The sequence below is a fragment of the Melanerpes formicivorus genome, unplaced genomic scaffold (assembly GCF_026170545.1).
Source record: "Melanerpes formicivorus ecotype bairdi unplaced genomic scaffold, bMelFor1.0.p_v2 SCAF_13, whole genome shotgun sequence".
Classification (NCBI taxonomy): domain Eukaryota; kingdom Metazoa; phylum Chordata; class Aves; order Piciformes; family Picidae; genus Melanerpes; species Melanerpes formicivorus.
In genome coordinates, this window is record NW_027142365.1 from 660904 (window position 1) to 682854 (window position 21951).

Genomic DNA, 21951 nt, shown 5'->3' on the forward strand with positions numbered 1-21951 from the left:
TGCTGACAAGGTTCAAGGTACTCTTCAAAGCAGCAGGTTCCTTTTGCAAAAACCAGGCTGTCTTTGCAGGCAAGTAGCAAAGCAGTGCCACCAGCAAAGGTGGATTCTGGGGAAGCAGAAAGCCACTTGAAAAAAACACCAGATGCAGCTAGACTTGAAGGCAGATCCCTTTTCCTGAAGGAACTATTTGCTGCTTTATATTGTTGCTTATCAAATACATAATACTTCCTCATGGAAGAGGTCCATGTTCTGTCAAATTACCTCAGGCTTACTCTGACATAAATGGGGACAGAAGTCAGTGTTATGCTTGTATGATTAAATGGGATTTGACTCAAGCTTTCTGAAGAGCTGCAGCCACAGCTGCTGGTAATGCTGGCATTTTTACTGGATTTATTCTCCCTTGGTGCGAGTTTTGTGCAGAACTCTCTATCACCATAAGAAATAACACACCTCTAATCATTACTTTTGGTATTGTGTATTACTTGACATACAAAACCTTACAAATGCAGTTCTCTCATTCTGATTTTTAACATTATAGTTGAACCTCACAGCCTCTGAGTACCAGACAGAAAAAGCATTGCTATCTAACACCACCAAGTTCCAGGACAGTTTCCATGTTTAAAGGCATAATCACACCAAGGTTGAAATGCAGTATCCAAACACAGCCCCTTAGTGCTGTGCACTACGGCAGAGAGACAACACCTGGCAGTCACCACTCTGAGCTTACCAATGCCATCCCAACTGCGCTGTTAAAATAGCAAATGATCCATTAATTATTGCCAGTGAGAACATCAATCATCCTCTATTTTTAGTGCCATCACTGCCCATTGCCCTTCTCTGGTTCCTGACCCTCCCACCATGGGCTTCTCTTCAGTTTATGCAGTTGTGCTCTCTCTGCTAAGGCATAGGGCTGAGAACACTAAGAGGCGTTCTCCTTTCTCACATTGAGTGCTTGTGGTTACAAAGCCAGCACTAAATAACCTCTGACTTTTCTTTTATATTAAGTCGTTATTGCCAAATACAAAAACCTCCCTGGAATCTATAAAGTCAGTCAACTATCCCTAACAACTCAGCACAAAAAAGCCAACACCACACCAACCAAAAACCCACAAAAGCAAAACCCCACAGCTTACTGCAGATGTGCAATGAAGTACAAGAACTTTACAATCAATACCTACATGTCTGTGTGCTCCAACTAGATCAACAGAAAAATACCCAACACCCTTAACATTATTTGATAAAGTGTTTTTAGTGCTCATAAGCTGAGCCAACAGTCTTGTTTATAACAAGACCCTGGCTTCTAAAGCCACATATGCTGTGGTTAATATTTTTTTCATCTTTTATTGAACATTTGAATATAATTTTAATAGAGATTAACAGTAAACTATCCCACAAACAGATTCAGCAATTCTTTTAAAGCAAACACAAAATGGGAGGGGGGGGGGGGAGGGAAGAGAAAGGGAAAAGGCAGCACTTTTTGTCCTTCTTGTTGTGCCTTTCTAGATAGGACACTAAATTTACACTAATGAACAAGCCAGTTCCAGTCTCAAACCTGGACAAGCCTGTAGATGGGATGCTGTGACTGAAGTAGTACTGCTTGTACCAGAGCAGGGCATAACCACTCCAACAAAACATGGCTCCAACCTGACAAAACAGATAGTAGATGCCTATTAATCTGAGAGCCAGAAAGAACACGCTCTTCCTTATCTGTCCTTATGAACATAAGCTCAGCAAGTCTTGCACCCATTTGCAAAAGTGTGTCAGTTCAAACAGAATGACAAACAGCTCTGAGAGTCCCAGGCCCTTTCTGCCAGCTCCCCCAAGAGCCCAGAAGACGTGATCTGTCCCTTTGAGCAGGCGCTCCACGTTCAGGCCCCAGCCTCCAAGCCTGAATGCACAAGCTTTGTTCTCAGCAATCATCGCAGTGAACTGCCTCTGGAGTGAGAGATCACCAGGTACAACGTCAAAGGGAAAACAACAAAAGTGAGGTAAAGCCAGAAACCACGGCAAGGCATGACCAAATGGGACAGAGGAACAGAGCAGACACACATGCAAAACCAGGTAACAATTAGCAACCGACACAGGCATTACCTAAAGCAGGCAAATGACACATTCTGCACTCTCCACTTCTGCATGCAAAGACACACAGAAGCACTGGCTTCTCAGACATTCCCTTCCTCTGCCTCACCTCTTATCTAGAAGCCAGACGACCTGATCAAACCTTGATGATTATAGCTGTATGCTTCCAAAGCCTTTAACTGACTGAAAAGTCTCATTTCTGCTGCAACTCCCTTGCCTGAGATGAACACAGGCTACGCTCGAAGTCTTTCTTGTGCCAGCCTGCTGTGCACACAGGTCTACATCTGCACATTAAATGCAGATGAGCTAACATTGCATTACAATGCAAACACCATATGGGATACAGTGGCCTGAAAACATAAATCATTTCCCCAAACTGCTAACACCCTGCATGTCAGTATTAGCACACTATAAACCCCTGCAACTGCAGCAACTTCTTTTCCAACAGAACATACCGCTAAGAGTCCAGTTAAAGAGATTTGTTCCCACACAACACATCAAGCACTGCACACAGTAACTGCTCTATCAACTGAACTGATGCCAAGCCACAAATCCTCACTCTCTTGGCATTTTTGCACCAATAAATGAAAATAAGTTGCAAGAAATTAAGTGGAACCTTAAGTCATGCAGAAAAATGCATAGTCAAGTGCATGCAAAAGCATCACAACTTCGATTAGGCATTGATGAGGGTTACCTATGGTTAAGCAAAGGTTATGTCATGCCTGCTGATTAAGGCAATCATCACTGTACGTCCATGCTTGCTGGCAGTTACCTATTAAGTGCAGCATGGAACTAACAGGCAAACTGACAGAGCAGTCCATTTTGCAACTCCATACCCATTAGTAGTTCCCAATTACACAGTTTAAACACGATGAGCTCCAACAGCCCCACAGGCCGCGTTCGGGCTTACCACAGCAGGGATAGGTGGATTATGACAAGTGCTACTGCCAGAAGACCTACTGTCTCCACAGCACAGAATGAAAAAGCGGGTTTTCATTTCTGCACTTGGACATGTGGTTTCCTCCCTCTTCCCACACTATCTGAACAGCATTAAAGGCCAGGTTCTCCAAAACCAGCCTTGTTTCCAGTCATGTGTTTAAAAAGGCCATCAAGAAGAATAATGCCAGATTGAATCTACATACAAACAAGGATCGCCATTTATCACACAACCTTAAACCTTAACTTTTTCTGTTTCCTTACTTTGAGCTCACATTTGATCCTCACCTAACCCACTTGCTTTAAGAGACTCTTTAAATCTCTTCGTTGAGCTAATGGCAGTACGGAAAATACTACAATACCATGTGTGCAACTTTTAAACCAAGGCAAAAGGGTGAATGGAGGACAGCAGCAAACTGAAACTTCTTGTCCTTAAAAAATGTTTTTTAAAACCACGTAACAGAAAGACCCCTCGGCCAAACCAAAGCCCACCAACGCTCTGGTTTTGAAGGTCCCCAAGTTTAAAATTACTCTGCCGTATTTCAATTTCAGCAAACAAAAGAGGAGCACCCATATAAAGGGCACCCATTTCACAGCCCCACAGCGACTTAAGTCAGCCTTTGGCACAACATGCCCCGAGAAATACAAAACCAAGCTTGTCTTCGTAAATAAAGTTTCAGAGAGGTTTCAGAACGAGTCCTCTTGAACCGTTAACGTGTATTTTGCAGGATCTGAAGTTACAGTTGTTTCACAGACATTTATTACTATTCCCAGGGAGCACAGAAGGAAGCAACAGACAGCTCAGCGTTAAAAACTGCTACGAGTCAAAACATGCAACGGTGCCACCACAGGGCATGCTATGAAGTTTTTAAACTAAACAGAGGGCCGTTCCAGCAACAACTGCCACGGACAGAAATACGTTTGATAGAAGCCGCTGCGCACAGGCAGGAGCGTGGCAAGCACAGGCTACCAGAAGGGAGAGGCCAGGCCCACACGACTAGGAAAAAGCAGCGGGGGTTGAGCCGGGGGAGGAGAGAGGACGAAGCCCTATCCCTGTGCCACCCAGCGCAGCGCTCCCGATCCCCGGGGCCGGGGCTCACAAGAATCGGCACAACGCGGAGAAACCGACACGGGGGCCCCGAGCGGACCGCGAGGCTGGGGGCTACGAGGAGACCCCACGGCAGCCCCGAGAGCCAGCGCGGCGGGCGCTCCGCTGGGCGCGATGCGCGGCCCGGCAGGCAGGGGAAGCCCCCCGCCTCCCGGCCCCGGCAGCGAGCCCAGCCCCCGGCCGGCCGCCAGCCTCCCCTCCCGCCGCCGGGGAGCCGCACGCCGCACCGCTCCCAGCATCCAACTCCCAGCAACTCCGGGGCGGGCGGGCAGGAAAAGAGAGGGAGGGAGGAAGGGAAGAAGGAAAGGAGGAAGAGAGGGGGCGGCCATTAAGCCCGCTCCAGCCAAGCCGTTCCCCGCAGCGGGAGGCGGCCGCCCGGCACGGCCCTGCCCGCCCGGCACAGCCCTGCCCGCCGCCGCGTACGCGCAGCCCGCGCCCCGCCCGCCCCCGCCGCTCCTACCTGCCCGCCGCCGCCGCCGCCCGGGGGGGGGTCGTTGTCTCCATCTCCGCCGGGTGGCCCTGCTGCCCACCGGGTCGCCATTATTTCATTCCCGGTTACAAAAGAGGTGCAAATCCTCTGGAGCCCACATCGGGGAAGGGAAGAGAGGGGAGCAAGGAACCAGTGCCAGAGTCACTCGCGCACAACCGAGGCGACGAGGCCAGCCCCGCCGTCGGGGCAGGGGGACTCGGCCCCTTCACGCAGCTGCCATAAGGAAAAGCGCCGGGACGGGCCTGAGCCTCAGCTGCACTCGCCGGCTTCTGCCTTCATGGCTGGAGAGAGAGAGATGTGTCAGTCCTCGGCACGGGGCCGCTGCCGCCGCCTCCACCACCCGTCCCTTGTTAGGCTAATTGCGCCCGCTCGTCATCTTCCTCTTCCTTCGGCTCCTCCTATCCAGGGCCCCAGCCGCGGGGAGGAGAGAAGCAGGAGGCGCCCACTCCCTCCTACTTGACTGCACAGGGGTGTTCGTGCTGCCGGAGGCAGGGCAGACGGGGCAGCGCTGTCCCGGGAGCCAGAGGAGCAGCAGCCAGGTCGCTCCTCGCCCGGGCCTAGCCGAACTTTGACCAAGCGGTGCAGGACGGGGCTGGGAGCCGCGGGGCCGGGCAGAAGCTGCCGCCCGTTCGCGGTGCTCGCCCTGGCCGTGACCAGCGCCCTGGCCGAGCGAGAGGCGCGGACTCCGTTTAGCAAACGGCAACAAAGAGCCCTCCCGGCAGCAGCGAGGCCGAGACCCTCGCCTGGCAGAGCCGGGCTTTTGTTTCTCAGATAAGCCTACCCCGCTCGCAGGCAGCTCCCTCCCCCCAGTCTACGTAGCCGGAGCCGTTCGCGATCAGACCACCGCGCCCCACGCCCCGCCCGCAGCCCCTCCCTCAGCAGGGACGCGCCGTTTCGCCCCGACCGCGGCAGCCGACGGCCGCTGCGGGCCCGGCCTCAGTCCTGCCCCCCCGCTGCCAGCTCCGCCGCTGCCAATTAGGGTGTCTGGGTGCTGGGGGCCGTCGCGCCGCGCCCGCTGCGCTCCCGCGGGCAGCTGAGCAGCGGCCTCGCCCCGCGCCGCGCCGCGGGCAGGGGCCGCTCGCGGAGCTCCCGGCTCAGCGTGGGGGGGGGGCCACGGGCGTGCCGAGCTCCCGCCAGCGCTCCCCTGCAGGCGCGGGCTCCCGCGCGGCTGAGCCGCCTGCCCCGCGCCGCCGGCTGCGCTCCCTCCGCAGGCCAGCGCGGTACCTCCTCGTCCGCGGCGCTGCCCTTTCCCCCGTCCCGTTCACACCCCCGCCTCGGGAAGGCCCCGAGGCCGCCCCAGCACCTCATGTGGGCCCCCGCCCTGACAGGAGCAGGGGCAGTAGCCGCCCGCAGCCCGCCGAGCCCGGACCGGGAGCGGAGTCCCGCGGCGGGCAGCCCCTCCTTACTCGGCGGCCCGCGGGGCTCCGGCCCCGCAGCGGCGACGAGGCGTTCCCGGCGGTGGCGGCTCCCGCTGCCTCCGCCCCTGGGGCCGTTGGGGAGCCCGTCCCCTTCCCCCGCCTCCAGGCCGGCGGTTTCTGTTCCCTCCAAAATCCACCCGCCTCCTCAGACGACACCGCGAGGGCAGGAACTGGCTCCCGGCTGCCTTCCAGGGCACCCGCCCTGCGGCCGCGGAGCGCAGAGCCTGGCCGGGCCCCCGCCCCTCGGGGGCGTTCGCACGGCAGCAGCATTCGGGCTTCTGCCCGCGGCTCCCACCTGCGCTTGGCTCCTTGCGGGCACGGCGGCGGTGGCGGCCGAGCCGCGCGGGGTCTGGGACGGCGCCTGGCTGGCCCCAGGTCCAGCGCTCAGGGTAGAGGGTGAACAAGTGAGGCCTCGGTGGGAGGCGGTGAAAACACAGCGTTTGTAAGAAATAATAAAGGTCTCGTGTGAAACGAACGGTGGTGTCTTGTTTGAGGGCTCAAACAACTGCTACTGTGCTATTCTGAAGTGACCTCTGACAGGAGGCGAGGGGCCCGGGCAGCAACTGGCACCTGCAGTAGGTTTGAGCGATGGTACTCAGAGAACCTGGGGAAGAGCTTACACCCAGTGGCTGGAAGAAGAGGCTCAAGGGCCAAGTGCTGTTTTCAGCTAAGGACAGTTAGAAAGGCAGCTAAAAACTGGCAGCAGTTTCTGAAGAGTTTGAGTTCCTTATAAATTTCTGCTACTGAAAGCTACTTCATGGATGAACCTGACCTGGAGCAGAGATTATTTATACATGTTTTAAACAACCACATTGTTGTTCAATCTGGCAAGCCACAGGATGGTTCTGTCCAGCTTCCCAATCATTTCTCACTATCATACAACATTTAAAGATTTATTTGCCATCCAGACCCTGAGCAACCTTATAATACAGCCTGCTCCTCAGCTGCCAAGAAGTCGAAATGACCAGAAAGTTGGAAAGATTTTTGAAGGCTTGAGAAGGTGAACAGTCAGGACACTTTTCCTGTTGGAACCAAAAGCACAGCTGTGAGCTTGGCTGCATACTGCGCTCTGCCCTGTAGTCATCACGTAAATCCACAGAACATTAGCAGGAATCCGTGATGTATCTAGAATCAGCTCTGTGAATTCATAACAACCCCTACTTTTTTTTTCTGCAGGAGCCACAGTATTGAGTCCAAATCTAAATTAGCATCTTAGCTAATATCCGTGTGAAAGGCTGTCAGATTCACAAAAGGTCTCAGAGAGCTCTGAATCACAAGCAGACTCTGGGACGATCCTGTAGTGTCTGTCACGTCTCTACCGATATCGACATAGCTACATCACTACGGCGACAGACCTTCTGGGTTAGCTTTTCTTACACCGCACTTCAATTTCTCTAGCCTTAGCTTTAAAACTATAATAGGAAGAGGAAAATATCACAGAAGAAAATGTGATCCTAGAGTCACAAATTATTTCAGAGTTAGGCTGAGGAAATAGATCTCATTATTAACTCTGAGGAGATTATGTTGGTGTAACTATCAGCAGAATGTTGACACTGTCAAATCTTCTATTAAACTGTGTGCTTCGTTCTCTTCCTCTTCCTCGGTGTTCTGTTGGTTTGTGGCAGATGTGTTTGTTCCAGATGCTGGGCTCTTTGGGGCACTTTCACATATAAGGCTATGCTGCTGTCACTTTCCATTCTAAATATGGTGTCTTAGTTACAACAGAAAAGCCTTAAGAAGGAGGCTTCAGAAACATGCTCATTTCCTGGGATTCATAACACCCAAGTAAAAACTCAGAGTCCCTCAACCACCCTTGAAAGTGATTTAATAAAAGAGGTTGCAAAAGCAGAATTTGCGTAACTGAAAGCTGTAATTTCACTTTCTCACCTTCCAGTCCGAAGGTGTTGACACATCCCCACTTAGCAGGCAGCTGCAGCAGCTTACAGCGTTAGCACCATCCTACTGTTTATTATCACTCCTTGCTAAAGAATGTCATCCCCACAGGAGAGCCAGTGCAGACATCTTCCAGCTCATCTCAGCCACCTTGCTGCAAAGTCTAGCAGCTGAGTTTGAGTCAAGCTTGCATTGTAGTCCAGGGGCTGAGGTGTGCTCAGGCCGATCTGTTCTGCCCGTTCTGCTGGGTCAGCGGGCAGGTAATTATGGGGTTTTGTCTCCTTAAACTATCATTTGCTGAATTAACATCTTGGTATCTGGAGACTATAGAAATTCTACAGGCTGAACTGTGGACATCAAAATTCACTTGGCCAGGTAGACTGGAAGACTGAAATTCATTGCATTAAATATGTCCCAGCATGACCCTTAAGCCCAGTCTCTGGCAGTGCCTGGGGAGATGCCTTGCTCCCACATGCACAACGTGTTCAGGCATGTGTGACCTGCACCCAGCCCCCTGGGAAGCAACTCACGGCTCCAGCAGTTCTCTTGTCCTTGCCATCTTGGAGGCCCTCTCATTTCTCACCCCCTGCAGCCCACCATGTGTCAGACCTGAGCTGCCACAAGCAGGGAGGTTGCTCAGTCAGAGCCAGTGCCTTACCTTTGAATTAGAGAGTGACATGAATGGACAGAAGCAGGTTTCTTAGATCAGTGTGGAGTACCTGGGTAGAGTAGATGAGACAGTGGATAGTAACGGGAGACAGTAGTTAATCCTGGGAGGTTTTGTGCTGGCATAAGGAGAAAAACTAAAAAGTCTGACAAGTTAGGGAGGAAAAGGTCCAAGTTTAAGAGGGCCTGAGTTTGGGAATGGAAGTAAGTGAGTGGGAAGAGGCAAGCCTGTAAGCAAGCAGATGTTTGTTTGCTTTCAGAAGTTGTTGCTTGTAGTGTTGCTGAGGTAATGATCATTCCCAGAACACTTTCACTCAACTGCTCCTGCACTGGCAACAGAAATAAATGTAATCACTGCTCCCATGTATACGCTGGACTGTGACCAAAGTGTCTCCTTTCCTTTACTGTAATCTTCTTGTCACAAGAGGTCACACCTACCTCACTTGGCCGCAGATGCTGATGCTTATCAAGTGCTTCCAGAGCACTACCAAAGAGAACTGCAGCCAGACCTGCCACAAGGTCCATAGTAAGAGAGGACTTTGACATCCTGAAGCTTCAGTTGTGCATCTTCACCAGTCACAGGGTGCTAGGCAGTGTCTCTTAGAAGTTACACCATTTTAAACTCATGCAGTATGCTGCAGGACAGCCCTCAGGGCAGATCTCTGCCTGTCTAAAGTTGTGGTGAAAAGGAAGCATTTGCCTACTGGAAAGCCAAGGAGGATGCCTAAGATATGAGGTGGGCTGTGCATCTGGAGAGCATCAGGATGCCATCTGTGAGCTGCAGCGGTGGCCAGCTTAGAATCACTGATCAGAGACATGCAAAGGTCCTGTGAACAGAGCAGCAGAAAGCAGCAGATATTGCAAGAGACGACTGTCAAGGCACCAGTAATGAGATGGGATGTGAGAGGAGTGAACTTACTTCACACATCCAGAGAAGGATGAACCATTTGGGAGCAAAATGCACAATTTATACAGCAAGAAGCTTCAGCTGTTCAGACCAAGCACTGCTGTTCCTCTGAGTCTGGGGTTTGGTACACTTTGGTGGCTTGGGGACCCGAGTGTTTCAGCTCCAAGGCAAACTTGGTACTCTGTAAAGAAATAGGAAATTGGTGAAGCCTGTAGGAATTTACCATCACCCAGCCAGAGGCAAAACCAATGTCAAGTATAACTCAGTGAGCTCAGAGGAATGAGTTGCAATGTAAAATCTGAGCAGGCAAGGTTATGGTTAGGAGGAGCCCATCAGAACTCTGTGTTGAAGTGGGGTTCCTAGCAATGAAAATCTACTGAAGCACTCTGAAACCCTAAGCAAAGCAAAACTCCTGTTCTTCATGTTCTGCTGTTGGAAACTGTCGTCGTGGAAGAACAACTTGTTTCTGAAAATGCCAAGCCTGTTTACAGCAAGATTTCCTAATTTTGTAAAGGTCTAGGAAAAAAAAATCCCTCCCATCTCCTCTGCATTCACTTAAGCTATCTACACTCTTTCATTTGTTTTGAATTAGAGGAGCCAGAGTCTAACAGATATAGTCATCAGCCTCAGCTCTGCTGAGGGTTTATTCACTTTAGATCAAACAATGTTAACTTGTTTTAGAAACCCAGCAGGGACTATTAGATGTGCAGCCTTTTCCCTCAGAAACCCTCCCCTCCCACACACACACAGTTTAAAAGAGTTCAGCACAGTAAATACCCAAAAAAAATTAAGAACAGAAAAGGTTGAAGTGTTTGAATGGCAGAGAAGAGCAAACTGACAGTTTGGGTTACCTTAGCTCCTCTGCCGAAGCATCAGCTCTCTGTTTGGGTCTGTGCTGTCGACTGGGAGGTGATAAATCAGTCCTGGTCTGTAAAATGTTTAGTTTAACTGCTGAGCTGACAGCTTAGGTGGAAGTAGCTGGTGATGAATTGACAACAGCGCTAGCGCTCCCCCCTTGCTTTATCACATCATCAGCACCCTGATCTGCTGATTAGTGAGACCTTGTGTGAGTAGCACAGAGGTGCTAACAGACACCTCTACAATTCAGGCTACCCATCTTGTCCTGCTTCTGACTATCCATAGCTTCCCTCTAGGTGGACAAAGTGTGACAGCCTTCTCCTGAGCCCTGACATTTAACAGATCTTCTGTAGCTGGGGCTAGATCGAGATAGCTTGCAGGCACTGAGAAAACGCTCAGCAGTTAAAACAATGCATTTGTATCACACAAACAAATTGATTTCATCAGAACCCTCCCTCCTTCCAGCAACGGCATGCTCCACCCAAGGGCAGTGTATCCTTTGCTGCTTTCTTATTTTGCCTGCTCTGTCCAAACAACAGTTGGAGCTCCTCAGAACCTCACTACCAGCCCTGTAGAAACCAGGCACCTAGCTCCTACTGGCTTCTAAACCTGGCTCCATGTGCTGCTACTTATGCCAACAGATTGCTGCTCAGCTCTCTTTTCACTGGAGAGAGGCACAAGAGAGACTCTCTGGGACAGCAGGAGCCATCTAAAGGCCAGAAGGTCTTTAAACCTCTAAGCTGATTACTATTTATGGGGACTAGGCTCTGAAAGTGATACTGCACTGTTCTTCTTTGTTGTTGTTGTGTGTTTTTTTTCTCCCCACTGCTTTCCCACCACCCATCTTCTGGCTCTGGCTTTAAAAAGTGAGATAAAAAATGGGGAGATAGGATCCAGAAAAACAGGACCCCCCACCCTCCCCAAAATATTAATAATTCTGTGAGGCAGGCTGGGTTTGTCTCTATGTCTGTATGGGATGAATTTCCCAGAAGAGGTTGGGCTAAGGATATAGTTGACATTTTAACAGAGCCAAACGGCCACCATTAGCTTCTTGGAAGAATATGACAGACTCCCCAGTATCTCCCAATTCCAGAGGGAAGATTGTCTATGAGTGCAGCTTTCAAAGAGAAGAAAAGGCCGGATTTATTCCCTTCCAGTACAACAAACCTTTTGAGCAAGTGTCAAGTGCTGCAGGAGATGCTGGCTGGTGTCAGGTGGAGATACTACCTGCTGAGTGATTCTGCTCTGGGTTTAGGAACTGACAGAGAAAACTGGGGGAATTTGGGACACCTGTGGCTGGGTTCAGGCTCCAAGTAGCTCACCTGCCTGTACAGGAGAAAAAACCAACTTCAGAAATCCAGCCATGTAAATTATTGCAACTAAGGAACAGAAATGCTCACTGCTGGCTGCCAGTGCAAACTGCAGTGTGTCAGGAGGAAACATGATTCCGGACTGACTGAAAAAAGCATTGCAAATGGCACGTTCCTAGTGTACCTAGATGAATTGTTAGCATCCTCCACCAGTTTGTCCTTGTCTGACAACGGACTTAGAGTTGCTAATCTTGATAAAAATCAATCCAGGAATCTGCTCAGCAATAATATGATGCTGGGAGAAGTCAAAATGAAAGTAATGAGGTAAGGAGCAAAGCCACATGTACAGAGTATTTTCAGCCCAGTCTTCTGCTGAGACACCCTCAGATGTTCATTTCAGAATTGTTTTCCCAGAAGGAAGCAACAGCCAAATATTTTAACTCATTAGCCATACTGGAACTCTCCTCTGCAGTGTTGTACCATTTCACATGCACAGCCTCCAAGTGGCTCCATGTGGATGCAAAGCATGGCCACACAAAGGTCACTTGCAGGATCAGACCAAAGTGCTGGGAGGGAGGCGAGAGGAAACATGCCAAGATAATTAAATTCTCAAGGCAGTCCTTAAGCCCTCAGCAAAATATGAAACAACTCTGATCACAGTAATGCAAAGAATTTTCCCCTGAAGTCTCAGGATGGGGCTTAATGGTTTTTTTGGTACAGTAAGAGTGGTCTTTGCTTTTGATCAGGTGGGGATGGACCATTAGATTTCAGGACTGTCCAGCTGCCTGAGGTGGGGGCCACAAGAAGCATGCCACTTCTGCAGAGGTAATTAGCCTTAATAACTGCAGCTGATTAATAAAGAAATCTAGGGAGCAAACCCTCCTCCTTGATATGCTCCTGGATATTCCTGTCTGATCTTTTCATTCCCAGAGCTGTAGGAGCAGCCACAGGCGCAACAGGTTCCATTCCATTTGGGATGTGTCAAGCTGCTTCTTTGGAGAAATCCTTAGGTTTTAGAGAAATCCTGGCAAAAGCCAGAGAAAAAGCAAAGATTTGCATTACTCATCCTTTGCCAAGCTTTTCTATCTGCTGAGACTTTTTATTTTGCATTGTTGATAGCTTCTGTGTTTAATCTGCTGTCCCTTAGTTATTGCTTTTCTTTTGGGAAGAGACAGCTGTTAAACTATCACCAGCACAGCCGTTCTCTTCAAATGGAACCACATTGCCTTTTGCACTGAGTGGTACTTCCAGAGCAGGGAAGAGTTAAAGACAAACAAACAGATTACTGCAACTGTCTGCATTTCAAAACAGAGGTAAATAACAGCTGTGCAGAGCTGAAGTCCCCTTCCAATAGTTAGCTGCTTTAGTGGGGGGGATAAACTGAGTGGAAACACTGCAGCAGTCAGCTTTTGGCTTCTCCTCCTGCAAGATGTTTCCTGACTCCATCTCGGAGGACTGTGTGCTTCATGGTCATAACAATGTTGTCCTTACAAGAACAAAGATGAAGGCTGAAAGTGAAACATGCAGCTTGGATCACCAGGAGAAGGTGGTTCATGAGAGTGTCTCCTGAAGACAGCTACCTCAAACAGCTCCCGAATTGAGCTGCACCTAGAACCAAACAGCTCATTCACACTGCTGGGCTAACGGGGTAGTGCCCCCCCCCCCCCCCCCCCGTTATGCTACTCTGCACTGACAGAGGGTTTAGAAACACTGGCTGAGGAGGGTGTGCTGCACGTCTGGGCAAGGGGATTGTGCTGGTCCATGCTGCTGCTGCTCCTCGGATCTGCAGAAACATTGCTGGAACACCTTCTTAGAGTCACACCTGGCACTCTGGACAGAGCAAGCCGGCAGCCTGCTCTAAACTGTGTTGGGGGATCACTTGTCACTCCCCAACAGGCACTTAGTAGCTAAGCATTTGGGTTCTTCTCTGATAAATGCCAGAGCCTCATTCTTGTAATTTCTGGTCTCGACTCTTGCAGTCTTTGCTCATTTTACACTGGCTTCCTCCAAGCCTTGCCAGCCTCTGCTCATGTAATTTCCATTGACTGTGCATAAGAGATGTGCAGAATCTAAATGCTCCTTAACATAGTGGCTGGAAATGTAGTAATTAAATGGAGCTCTCCTTCTGGCTCTTTAATGAAAGACTTGCTTTTGGTTCCAATTCAGAGCAGGAGCACTGCTGAAATATTGAGAATGTTAATGGGTTGGCAAAGTGCATGCTGGGCACTCCCTTTCACAAGTATGAATGTCTCATTCACCTCTGGTTTAGCTCACTGTGAAGATGAGAATGTGAGGCTCTTGTTGCAGATGAAGGTGTTTCAGCCCAGCCACTGGTGCTGGCTCCAGGTGCAAGCAAATCCTTACAAATCTGCTGCAACAGGACTCTCTCTCTGGGCAAACAGGGAGCCTAATAGCACAGCCCCCAAATATCCTGAGGCAAGGAAGATTTTCTGCCTGCCTTGTGCTCTCCCAATGTGCTAGACACTGAGGATGGTATTCATGACACCTGATTTTATCCATCTATAAATTATTCATGGCATCTGAGCTAATCAGCCAGGCTCTCTCAGTAGTCGGTGAAGAGACACAGGATCTGACCAGACACGTTCATACCACTATTTAGGATGGTTTACATCAACTTCTTCAGGTTCTTGTTTCTCTCTGCTGACTTCTGGGAGAGCCCAGGCTACTGGAACTGCGATGACTTCTTATTAGCCCACTTGCATTTTGTTCCCCTTGTGTGGTGAGAATGACAGTCAAAGAAAAGCTGTATGTGTATAAGCCAGCACCCCCTTGGTGACTGGCAGGGGACAGCTGTGCAGCTCTGCTCTACGGAACGGCACATATACAAGTATTAATTATTTCTATATTAAGCAGTAAGTATGGCATGAATTAACAGTGAGGCTTTCATCCAAGTGTGTAGGGGGAATGTTCTCCTGGTAGCATTGCTGTTAACCAAGTAGGTCTCAGTTGAGACATTTCAATTATGTTAATTAATTATTTCCTAATTCTTTGGCTTATCACTTTATAAACTGTCGTGCTGCTTTGTGGGTTGAGAGCAGCAGTGCAGCAGCATGCTGCAGGATCTGTGTTCCTGGAGGTTTGCCTTTTCTAAGGGAGGATATTCTTGAAAGGAACAAAGCACCAGGGCTTGTATTTTGAAAGGTTCTGTGAAAGAGAATATTGATTTTCAGTTTAGTTCATTCATTGTGTTACAAAACGCAGCAGTCTCGGCCAGACTGTGCCAGGAGCGGTTGTGCCCCTAGGGAGATGCCCAGGACAGGTCATCTTTATGGACAGAGATGCTGGGCCCACTTCACAGCAATGAAGAATGGAGCAGTGGTGTCCACTACTGTAAGATATCATTGGAAAACCTGTTTCAGAACTGACTTGTGAGTCCAGAAAGAAGCAGAATACTGAGATATGATCTAAGCGATCTCTCTTGAGGTGAAGAGTTGAGCATCATCTACCAGATGCCGGCCGCATGCAGACCCAATTCAGATCCTGTCTTTTCTCAGTACACTCTCACACTGGTGAGGGAGAGTTCTGTTCATCAGAGATCTGTTCTGTACATCAGCATCCTAGAAAGATTTTCAGTCCAAACTATTCTGTAGCAAGCAGTGACTAAATCCTTGTCCTGTTCACTGATGGACATGACAGCAGTTGGAGATGTGTCCCTTTCATGGAACTGACAATCAAAGCTTCCCTACAGCAGGTTGTTTTTCAGTCCTCATGGCTGTGCAGACAGCCCTGGATGTGTCACCTCAGCAGAGTCCATGGCAGATACTCTTCTGATGCTGCCTGAAAACAGCATGAAACAATAACTTTGTGACCTAAGAATCGCTGCCTTTAGCAGGGCCAGGATGATGATTCAGAAAGCAAACACAGGTCAAGGTTTTCACAGCTGTAAGTAGAGTGTTTGAGAAGGCACAACAGAGGTTAAAGGTGCTGTAAGCTACAGCTGTGGACCAGAAGTTCTGCAAAGGAGATGCCAGTGTGATCAGAAAGAGACTGACCTTTGTGTTATCACTGCAGAAGCTGTGGTTCAGGGACCCATCTAACAGGTAAAAAACATCTGGTAGTGAGAAAGGCCTCCAGGAGGAACCACAGGATCTCAAAAGGTGCCCAAACACTGAGCAAGCTGGGTCCAGCCTCTGCAGATTGCTTGGTGGCAGCTCCTGCAAGGTGCTCCACAGCCTGTGCATCTCTTCCTGCATGTTCTCATTATTTACTTGCCTTTGGTGTCCAGAAACAGCCTCCCACAAGTTCCTGAGTACCAGAATTAGAGCTACCCACTCTCTTGTTATAAAACTCTTTGGCTCTCCTGAGGCAGTCAAGAAGTACAGAGGCAGCAGGAGGACTGAAGGCTACTCTGTACTGGATACTGAGTGCATGTCACATCTACACGTTTGAAATACTGGATATACTCTGCATTTTTCCTTCCTCAGCTTTCTGAGGTTGACATCAAAACACTTCTGTGTCACAGGGCCTACGAACCCCACTTTGTCTCCTTTTGAGACCCCTCCTCTTGGTAGCAGGATTTCCAGCAGTGCAAACCATGTCAGTGAAGTCAAACTAAAAAGCCATCTCACACACTCCTGTGTTAGCCTGTGGGCAGATCAGGCCTCAGTACTCTTCATGAGCTCCAGTGGTACGAGGAGGTGGCTGAGGCCCCATCCCTGGCGATATTCAAGGTGAGGCTCAGCAGGGCTCTGGGCAACCTGATCTAGTTGGGGATGTCCCTGCTGCCTGCCTTTGGAATATTAGCAGCATGTTGGATCCCCTACCCTCTCTTCATTGGGAACTTCAGAGCTTCTCATGATTTCCTTTTCTGTGGAGGAACCCCTACAAATGTAGGAGCCAATTTAAAGTCACCTACCTGGTGCTACACCTAACCTGCAGCTGCAGGATTTGCATTCAGTGAGCAGTGCTCACAGGGTTGGTTTTAACCACTGCATAGCCGGATGGAGCTGCATGGATCCGTAATGATTTCAGGCTACAAGCATGCAAATGTTCAGCACTGAACCAGAAGAATCTTTTCCTGTTCTACCTCCAAAGTAGTTCTGTTATGAAGATCTATTCCTAAGCTAGCACATAGATGTCACTTAGAGACAGGTTGTAATGGGAAACATTTGCTTTTTGGCTAGGATCAGTGCATTTAAATGGATCAGTGATGAGATGCAGCTGTAGGGTGGAGGCTCTGTAAAAGCTGCACTTCTCAGTGCCAAATAGAATGAAATAAGGATGACTTCCAGCTAGCTTTTTGTCCATATTTATATGAAGGGAAATTTTGCAACATGAGAATTTGATACTCTGAAGCTGTGCTGTGGAAAAGCAAAAGAGATTCATGGTCATCAGAATGGTAAGAAACAAAGGGGAGGAAGCAGAAGCTGACAAAATAGGTAAATGTGAAAGGAGCTGGAGGAAAAGATGACTGAGAAAATAGAAATGGTTAAACTCTTGGTAAAAACAAAGATCAAATAATGGAAATTAGAGAAGGGATAAGAAGGGAATGATGAGTGGATGCAAGCAGAATAATCACGACAAGAAAATTCTTCAGGAATTAACTGTGAAGCTGTACAAATTCAGAGCTAAGAAGGTTGCCTGGATTCTGCACTGGTGACTTACCAGCACAGGTAAAACACTTGACTCTTTTGCTCTGCTCATAGTTCTGTGCTCTGGGTTGTGTCACTTACCTGAGTGCTCAAATCTGTAGGAGATGGAGACTCCTGAAACAACTCAGATCAATCTTCTCGCTTCCCAAGTAAGCTTTTCCCTCCGTATCTCTGCCGCAGCCATTATCAGCGTGTCCCTGGCTGTAAGGTGGAAGCTCTCAGGCATCTTCTGCTAATCTGACAATAGTTTAAAAAGAATTAAAAAGGGGGGAAATAAAAAGAAGTCTTCTGCCAGCTGAGAAATGCAGCACACCATGGGGGGCTGCTCAGCTGCAAAAGGAATCGCACAAGCAAGCCCCTGAACCAGCCTCCTCTTCTGCAGACTGTCAGAAACAAAGACAAGCTCTGGAGACAGCAGAGGTCAAATGCTTCTTATCAGATCCTTAGAGACAATTGTGTGTGATTGTAGAGGGAGACCTCACAACGGGACCCAGTATGGATTCAGGTTTCTTCAGCACTCCAACCCAAACAAAATGCATCGCAGTGGAATTCAGTTAGAAGGAAAAAACACTTGTGAGAGAAAACCCCTGTGGACAAATGCTGCCAGTGGGATAACCCAGAGCTTTATGGAGCAGGAGGCTTGGAAAGTGCAAAAGGACAAGAAGGTCAGTTGCAGCTTCCCTGCACTTGCCTCATGGCCCCCATTGCTCTTCCAAGCACTTGCACAACTGTATCACAGCTGATGTCTTTCACACTGGCACTGCAGCTGGACCCCTGGGGTTTGCTAAAGACACAACCAGGAGTGAACTCTTTCCTTGGCCTGCTGGGCTTGAGAACTGGAAACTTGAGTTGTTCGTGGGAAACAACATCCTTTGGGGGCCAAACCCTAACTGCATTAACTGTGTGTGGAGTTAGAGGCTAGGCCACATCTCACAGGCAGCAGAGTGAGCCATCCAACAGAAGCTGTTTCCAGCAAGCAGCTTTGGGGAAATCGGTGAGGTGTCTGCAGCAGACCCTGCTGCAGCAAGGCTGCACCAAGCCTCTTGCATGTTAAATTGCTTCAGCTCTGCCATCTAGGGGAGCTCAGCCCAACAGGGTATGTGATAGAGGAGTTCACAAGGAATCAGTCCAAAGCAAAGAAGCATTTTGGCAGAGAAATCCTATGATGGTCCCCAACCAGGTCTACAGTGCAGGGAGGAGGAGGCCTGTGGGGGACTCATCTGGTTACTCTAGCAGGCTGGAGCTGTAACGTTACCACAACACAGAAAAACGATCGGTCGGAGTCACATTAGCATTTCAACCTGAGCATAATGAGGAGAGCACAGTGCAGCTGCAGGTTTGGCAGTCCTGCTGAGCAGCCCCTGAACAAGGCTTGCTATTTCATTTTAGAGTAGGAGAAACTGGAGACTAACACTGTCTTTCGAAACCAGCATCAAAACCATCCCCTGCCAGCTCCAAATAGGTTGTTCCCAACTGCTCAAAAATATTTATCTGGTTTAATTTTAAATGACTCAAGAGATGGAGTTTCCACCACTTCCCGTGGGAAATTAGTCCACGGTCTGATAGACACAGCCAGGATATTTCCTGATGTTCAACCTTCAGTGGTTTTCCTTTGTTCAGTTTAATCTCATTACTCCCAGCTAGTCCCCATCGGTCAGGGCCAAGCTCTCAGCCCCTCTCTTCTGTGTTTACACCTTCACAGCTGGAGACATTTGTCTGTAGACAACTCCAGTAGGCTCGGTTCTGTATTGTTCACCTTCTCAACTTCAGGGACAAAACAAACACACACAAATGAGCAAAGGATGGTACACATCAATCTGAGAGGATGTTTGCAAGACTTAATCTATTTCCACTCACCAAACCTAACTCAGACCTCTCACTTGTAGGATGCAGTGGTTGGGGATCTCCCAGCTCTTCCCTACCTGCACCAGAACCATGGGAACACAGGTTATACCAAGTGGGAGTAACAGATGTGAGAAACCAAACTGAAGTTTCTGTAGGAGGACACAGGAGCTAAAGAGTTGCAAGAAAATGTTTAGCAGAATGGTGTTAAACAAGATGACCAAAAACTATCCCAGAGTGGGTACTGCACTAAGTCAGCCTAGGAAACACCAGCCAGCAGCCTGGCAGCTACTGCCAGAGACAACTCCAGATTTGCACTTGGAATGAATCTGAGAGATCTGGTGAGTCATGAGCATGGAGCAAGCTGCTGAAAGTCTATGAGGTGAGATCCCTTAGAGGCCAAGTAGAAAGAGGGAAGATAAGGGATCGAGCACAGAGATTTTGTGAACTTGCAGAAAATGCTGACAAGAATCCCTGGACACCTTGGAAGGTCTAAGACATGGAAGCTGAGATAGGATTGTGGGACCAGATGAAAGTGTGAAGAGTAACCAGAGCAAGTTTCTCAAGAGACAGACCAGTAGCACCAGCAAGAAACAAATCCCTAGAGGCTTTTGTGGGACCCCTAAGAGATAACTCAGCTTTCTGGAGGCTTGGGCTGAGGCACAGCATCCACAGGACAGTTTGCTCCTCATTAGCCTTCCTCATAGGCAGGCTCCAGAGAGACATGCATCAGCACGCATTCTTCTTTCCACACAAGCTCCTGGCTTTACCCAAGTTAGAATAACTTTATTAGAATAAACCAAACCAGGTTGGAAGAGACCTTCAAGATCATCGTGTCCAACCCATCAACCAATCCAACCCACCCTAAACAGCTAACCCATGGCACCAAGCACCCCATCAAGTCTCCTCCTGAACACCTCCAATGACGGCGACTCCACCACCTCCCCGGGCAACCCATTCCATAGCGCAATCACTCTCTCTGTATAGAACTTCTTCCTAACATCCAACCTGAACCTCCCCTGGCGCAGCCTGAGACTGTGTCCTCTTGTTCTGGTACTGGGTGCCTGGGAGAAGAGACCATCCTCCGCCTGTCTACAACCTCCCTTCAGGTAGTTGTAGAGAGTGATAAGGTCACCCCTGAGCCTCCTCCTCTCCAGGCTAAGCAACCCCAGCTCCCTCAGTCTCTCCTCACAGGGCTGTGTTCCAAACCCCTCACCAACTTTGTTGCCCTTCTCTGGACACCTTCCAGCAAGTCAACCTCCTTCCTAAACTGAGGGGCCCAGAACTGGACACAGTACTCGAGGTGTGGCCTAACCAGTGCAGTGTACAGGGGCAGAATGACCTCCCTGCTCCTGCTGGCCACACTGTTCCTAATGCAGGCCAGGATGCCATTGGCCTTCACGGCTGCCTGGGCACACTGCAGGCTCATGTTCAGCCTACCATCAACCAGCACCCCCAGGTCCCTCTCTGCCTGGCTGCTCTCCAGCCACTCTGACCCCAGCCTGTAGCTCTGCATGGGGTTGTTGTAGCCAATGTGCAGAACCCGGCATTTGGATGTGTTCAATCTCCTGCCCTTGGCCTCTGCCCATCTGTCCAGCCTGTCCAGGTCCCTCTGCAGAGCCTCTCTACCCTCCAGCAGATCAACTCCTGCCCCAAGCTTGGTGTCGTCAGCAAATTTACTGATGATGCACTCAATGCCCTCATCCAGATCATCAATAAAGATGTTAAAGAGCACAGGGCCCAGCACTGATCCCTGGGGCACACCACTAGTGACTGGCTGCCAGCTGGCTGTGGCACCATTCACCACCACTCTCCGGGCTCAGCCTCCAGCCAGTTCCTAACCCAGCTCAGAGTGCTGCTGTCCAAGCCATGAGCTGACAGCTTGGCCAGCAGTTTGCTGTGGGGGACGGTGTCAAAGGCCTTGCTGAGGTCCAGGCAGACTACATCCACAGCCTCCCCACATCCACCAGGCAGTCACCTGATCATAGAAGATCAGGTTGGAGAGGCAGGATCTGCCCTTCCTAAATCCATGCTGGCTGAGCCTGATCCCTTGGCCATCCTCTAAGTGCTGTGTGATTGCACTCAGGATGACCTGTTCCATGAACAGGAACTTGCAGTTCCTTGCAGTTGTGCAAGTAACCGACCAAGGAGCACTCCAGTGGCTCTTCTCCTTTGCACACAGTTGAAAACATAAAGGACATAAAGGACATTCAGACCCTAAGTGGGACAAAACCCCCCACAACAGTTATGGGCTCAAGCACAGCTACTCCAGGGACACTGCTTTGCTTCCCAGCATGTCTGGACAGCAGTGAGGTGTGGAAGAAGATTCTCTGGCATATCTTCATGAGCTAAGTGTAAAGTTATTGTTGCTATGTGATGAGCTAGTGAGAGAAGCTGGATGATCTCGCCTGGAGACAGCGGAATCTCCTTGCAACTAGCTCAGTTCAGACACCACCAGAGAGACAGACCACAGCCAGACACATCCCAGCCCAGAGATAGATTTTCAAATGCAAGACATGAATTCTGAATTTCAGATGTTCAAACTCCACATCTTCTCTTGCTCTAGATAACTTTCTGTAATGTGTGTTTGGACCCCAATTTTCTCTATGATTGTTTGTGGGGTTTAACTTGGGCATTTTTTCCTCACTGGACAGACTGTGAGCTTGAAGAGAGTTCATTTGCTGTTGGACTCCTTACAGCATGGGAGAAGATGAAGTGCTGGTGGCTGGCTGGACTTGCCAGCACTCCAGTTCTCAGGCAGGAGTGAACAAAGGCTGAAAAAGAGGCAAATAGGATCTCAGGCTAAACTGCCTGAAAAATAATAGTGGGGGT

General features: G+C 49.4%; 2 protein-coding genes across 4 annotated transcripts in view; both read right to left on the minus strand.

Annotated features, from left to right (window-relative positions):
- Positions 1-6108, minus strand: part of ARHGAP21 (Rho GTPase activating protein 21) — a 92700-nt gene extending 86592 nt beyond the window's left edge. The window contains exons 1-2 of one of the 2 annotated variants that reach the window (XM_068145746.1): positions 6020-6108; positions 4584-4894 (exon numbers count right to left, since the gene is read on the minus strand). In XM_068145746.1, the coding sequence (XP_068001847.1) occupies positions 4584-4664 (81 nt within the window). In that variant the 5' untranslated portion in view covers positions 4665-4894; positions 6020-6108. Of the gene's footprint in view, positions 1-1552; positions 1571-4583; positions 4895-6019 lie in introns of those variants that run through there. The other variant, XM_068145748.1, reaches the window with a different exon arrangement.
- Positions 6109-7839: 1731 nt separating this feature from the next.
- PRTFDC1 (phosphoribosyl transferase domain containing 1) overlaps positions 7840-21951 on the minus strand; it is a 54322-nt gene continuing 40210 nt past the window's right edge. The window contains exons 10-12 of one of the 2 annotated variants that reach the window (XM_068145750.1): positions 17359-17509; positions 9510-9678; positions 7840-9417 (exon numbers count right to left, since the gene is read on the minus strand). The gene's annotated coding sequence lies outside the window, so the exon portion shown is untranslated. Of the gene's footprint in view, positions 9418-9509; positions 9679-17358; positions 17515-21951 lie in introns of both variants that reach the window. The other variant, XM_068145749.1, reaches the window with a different exon arrangement.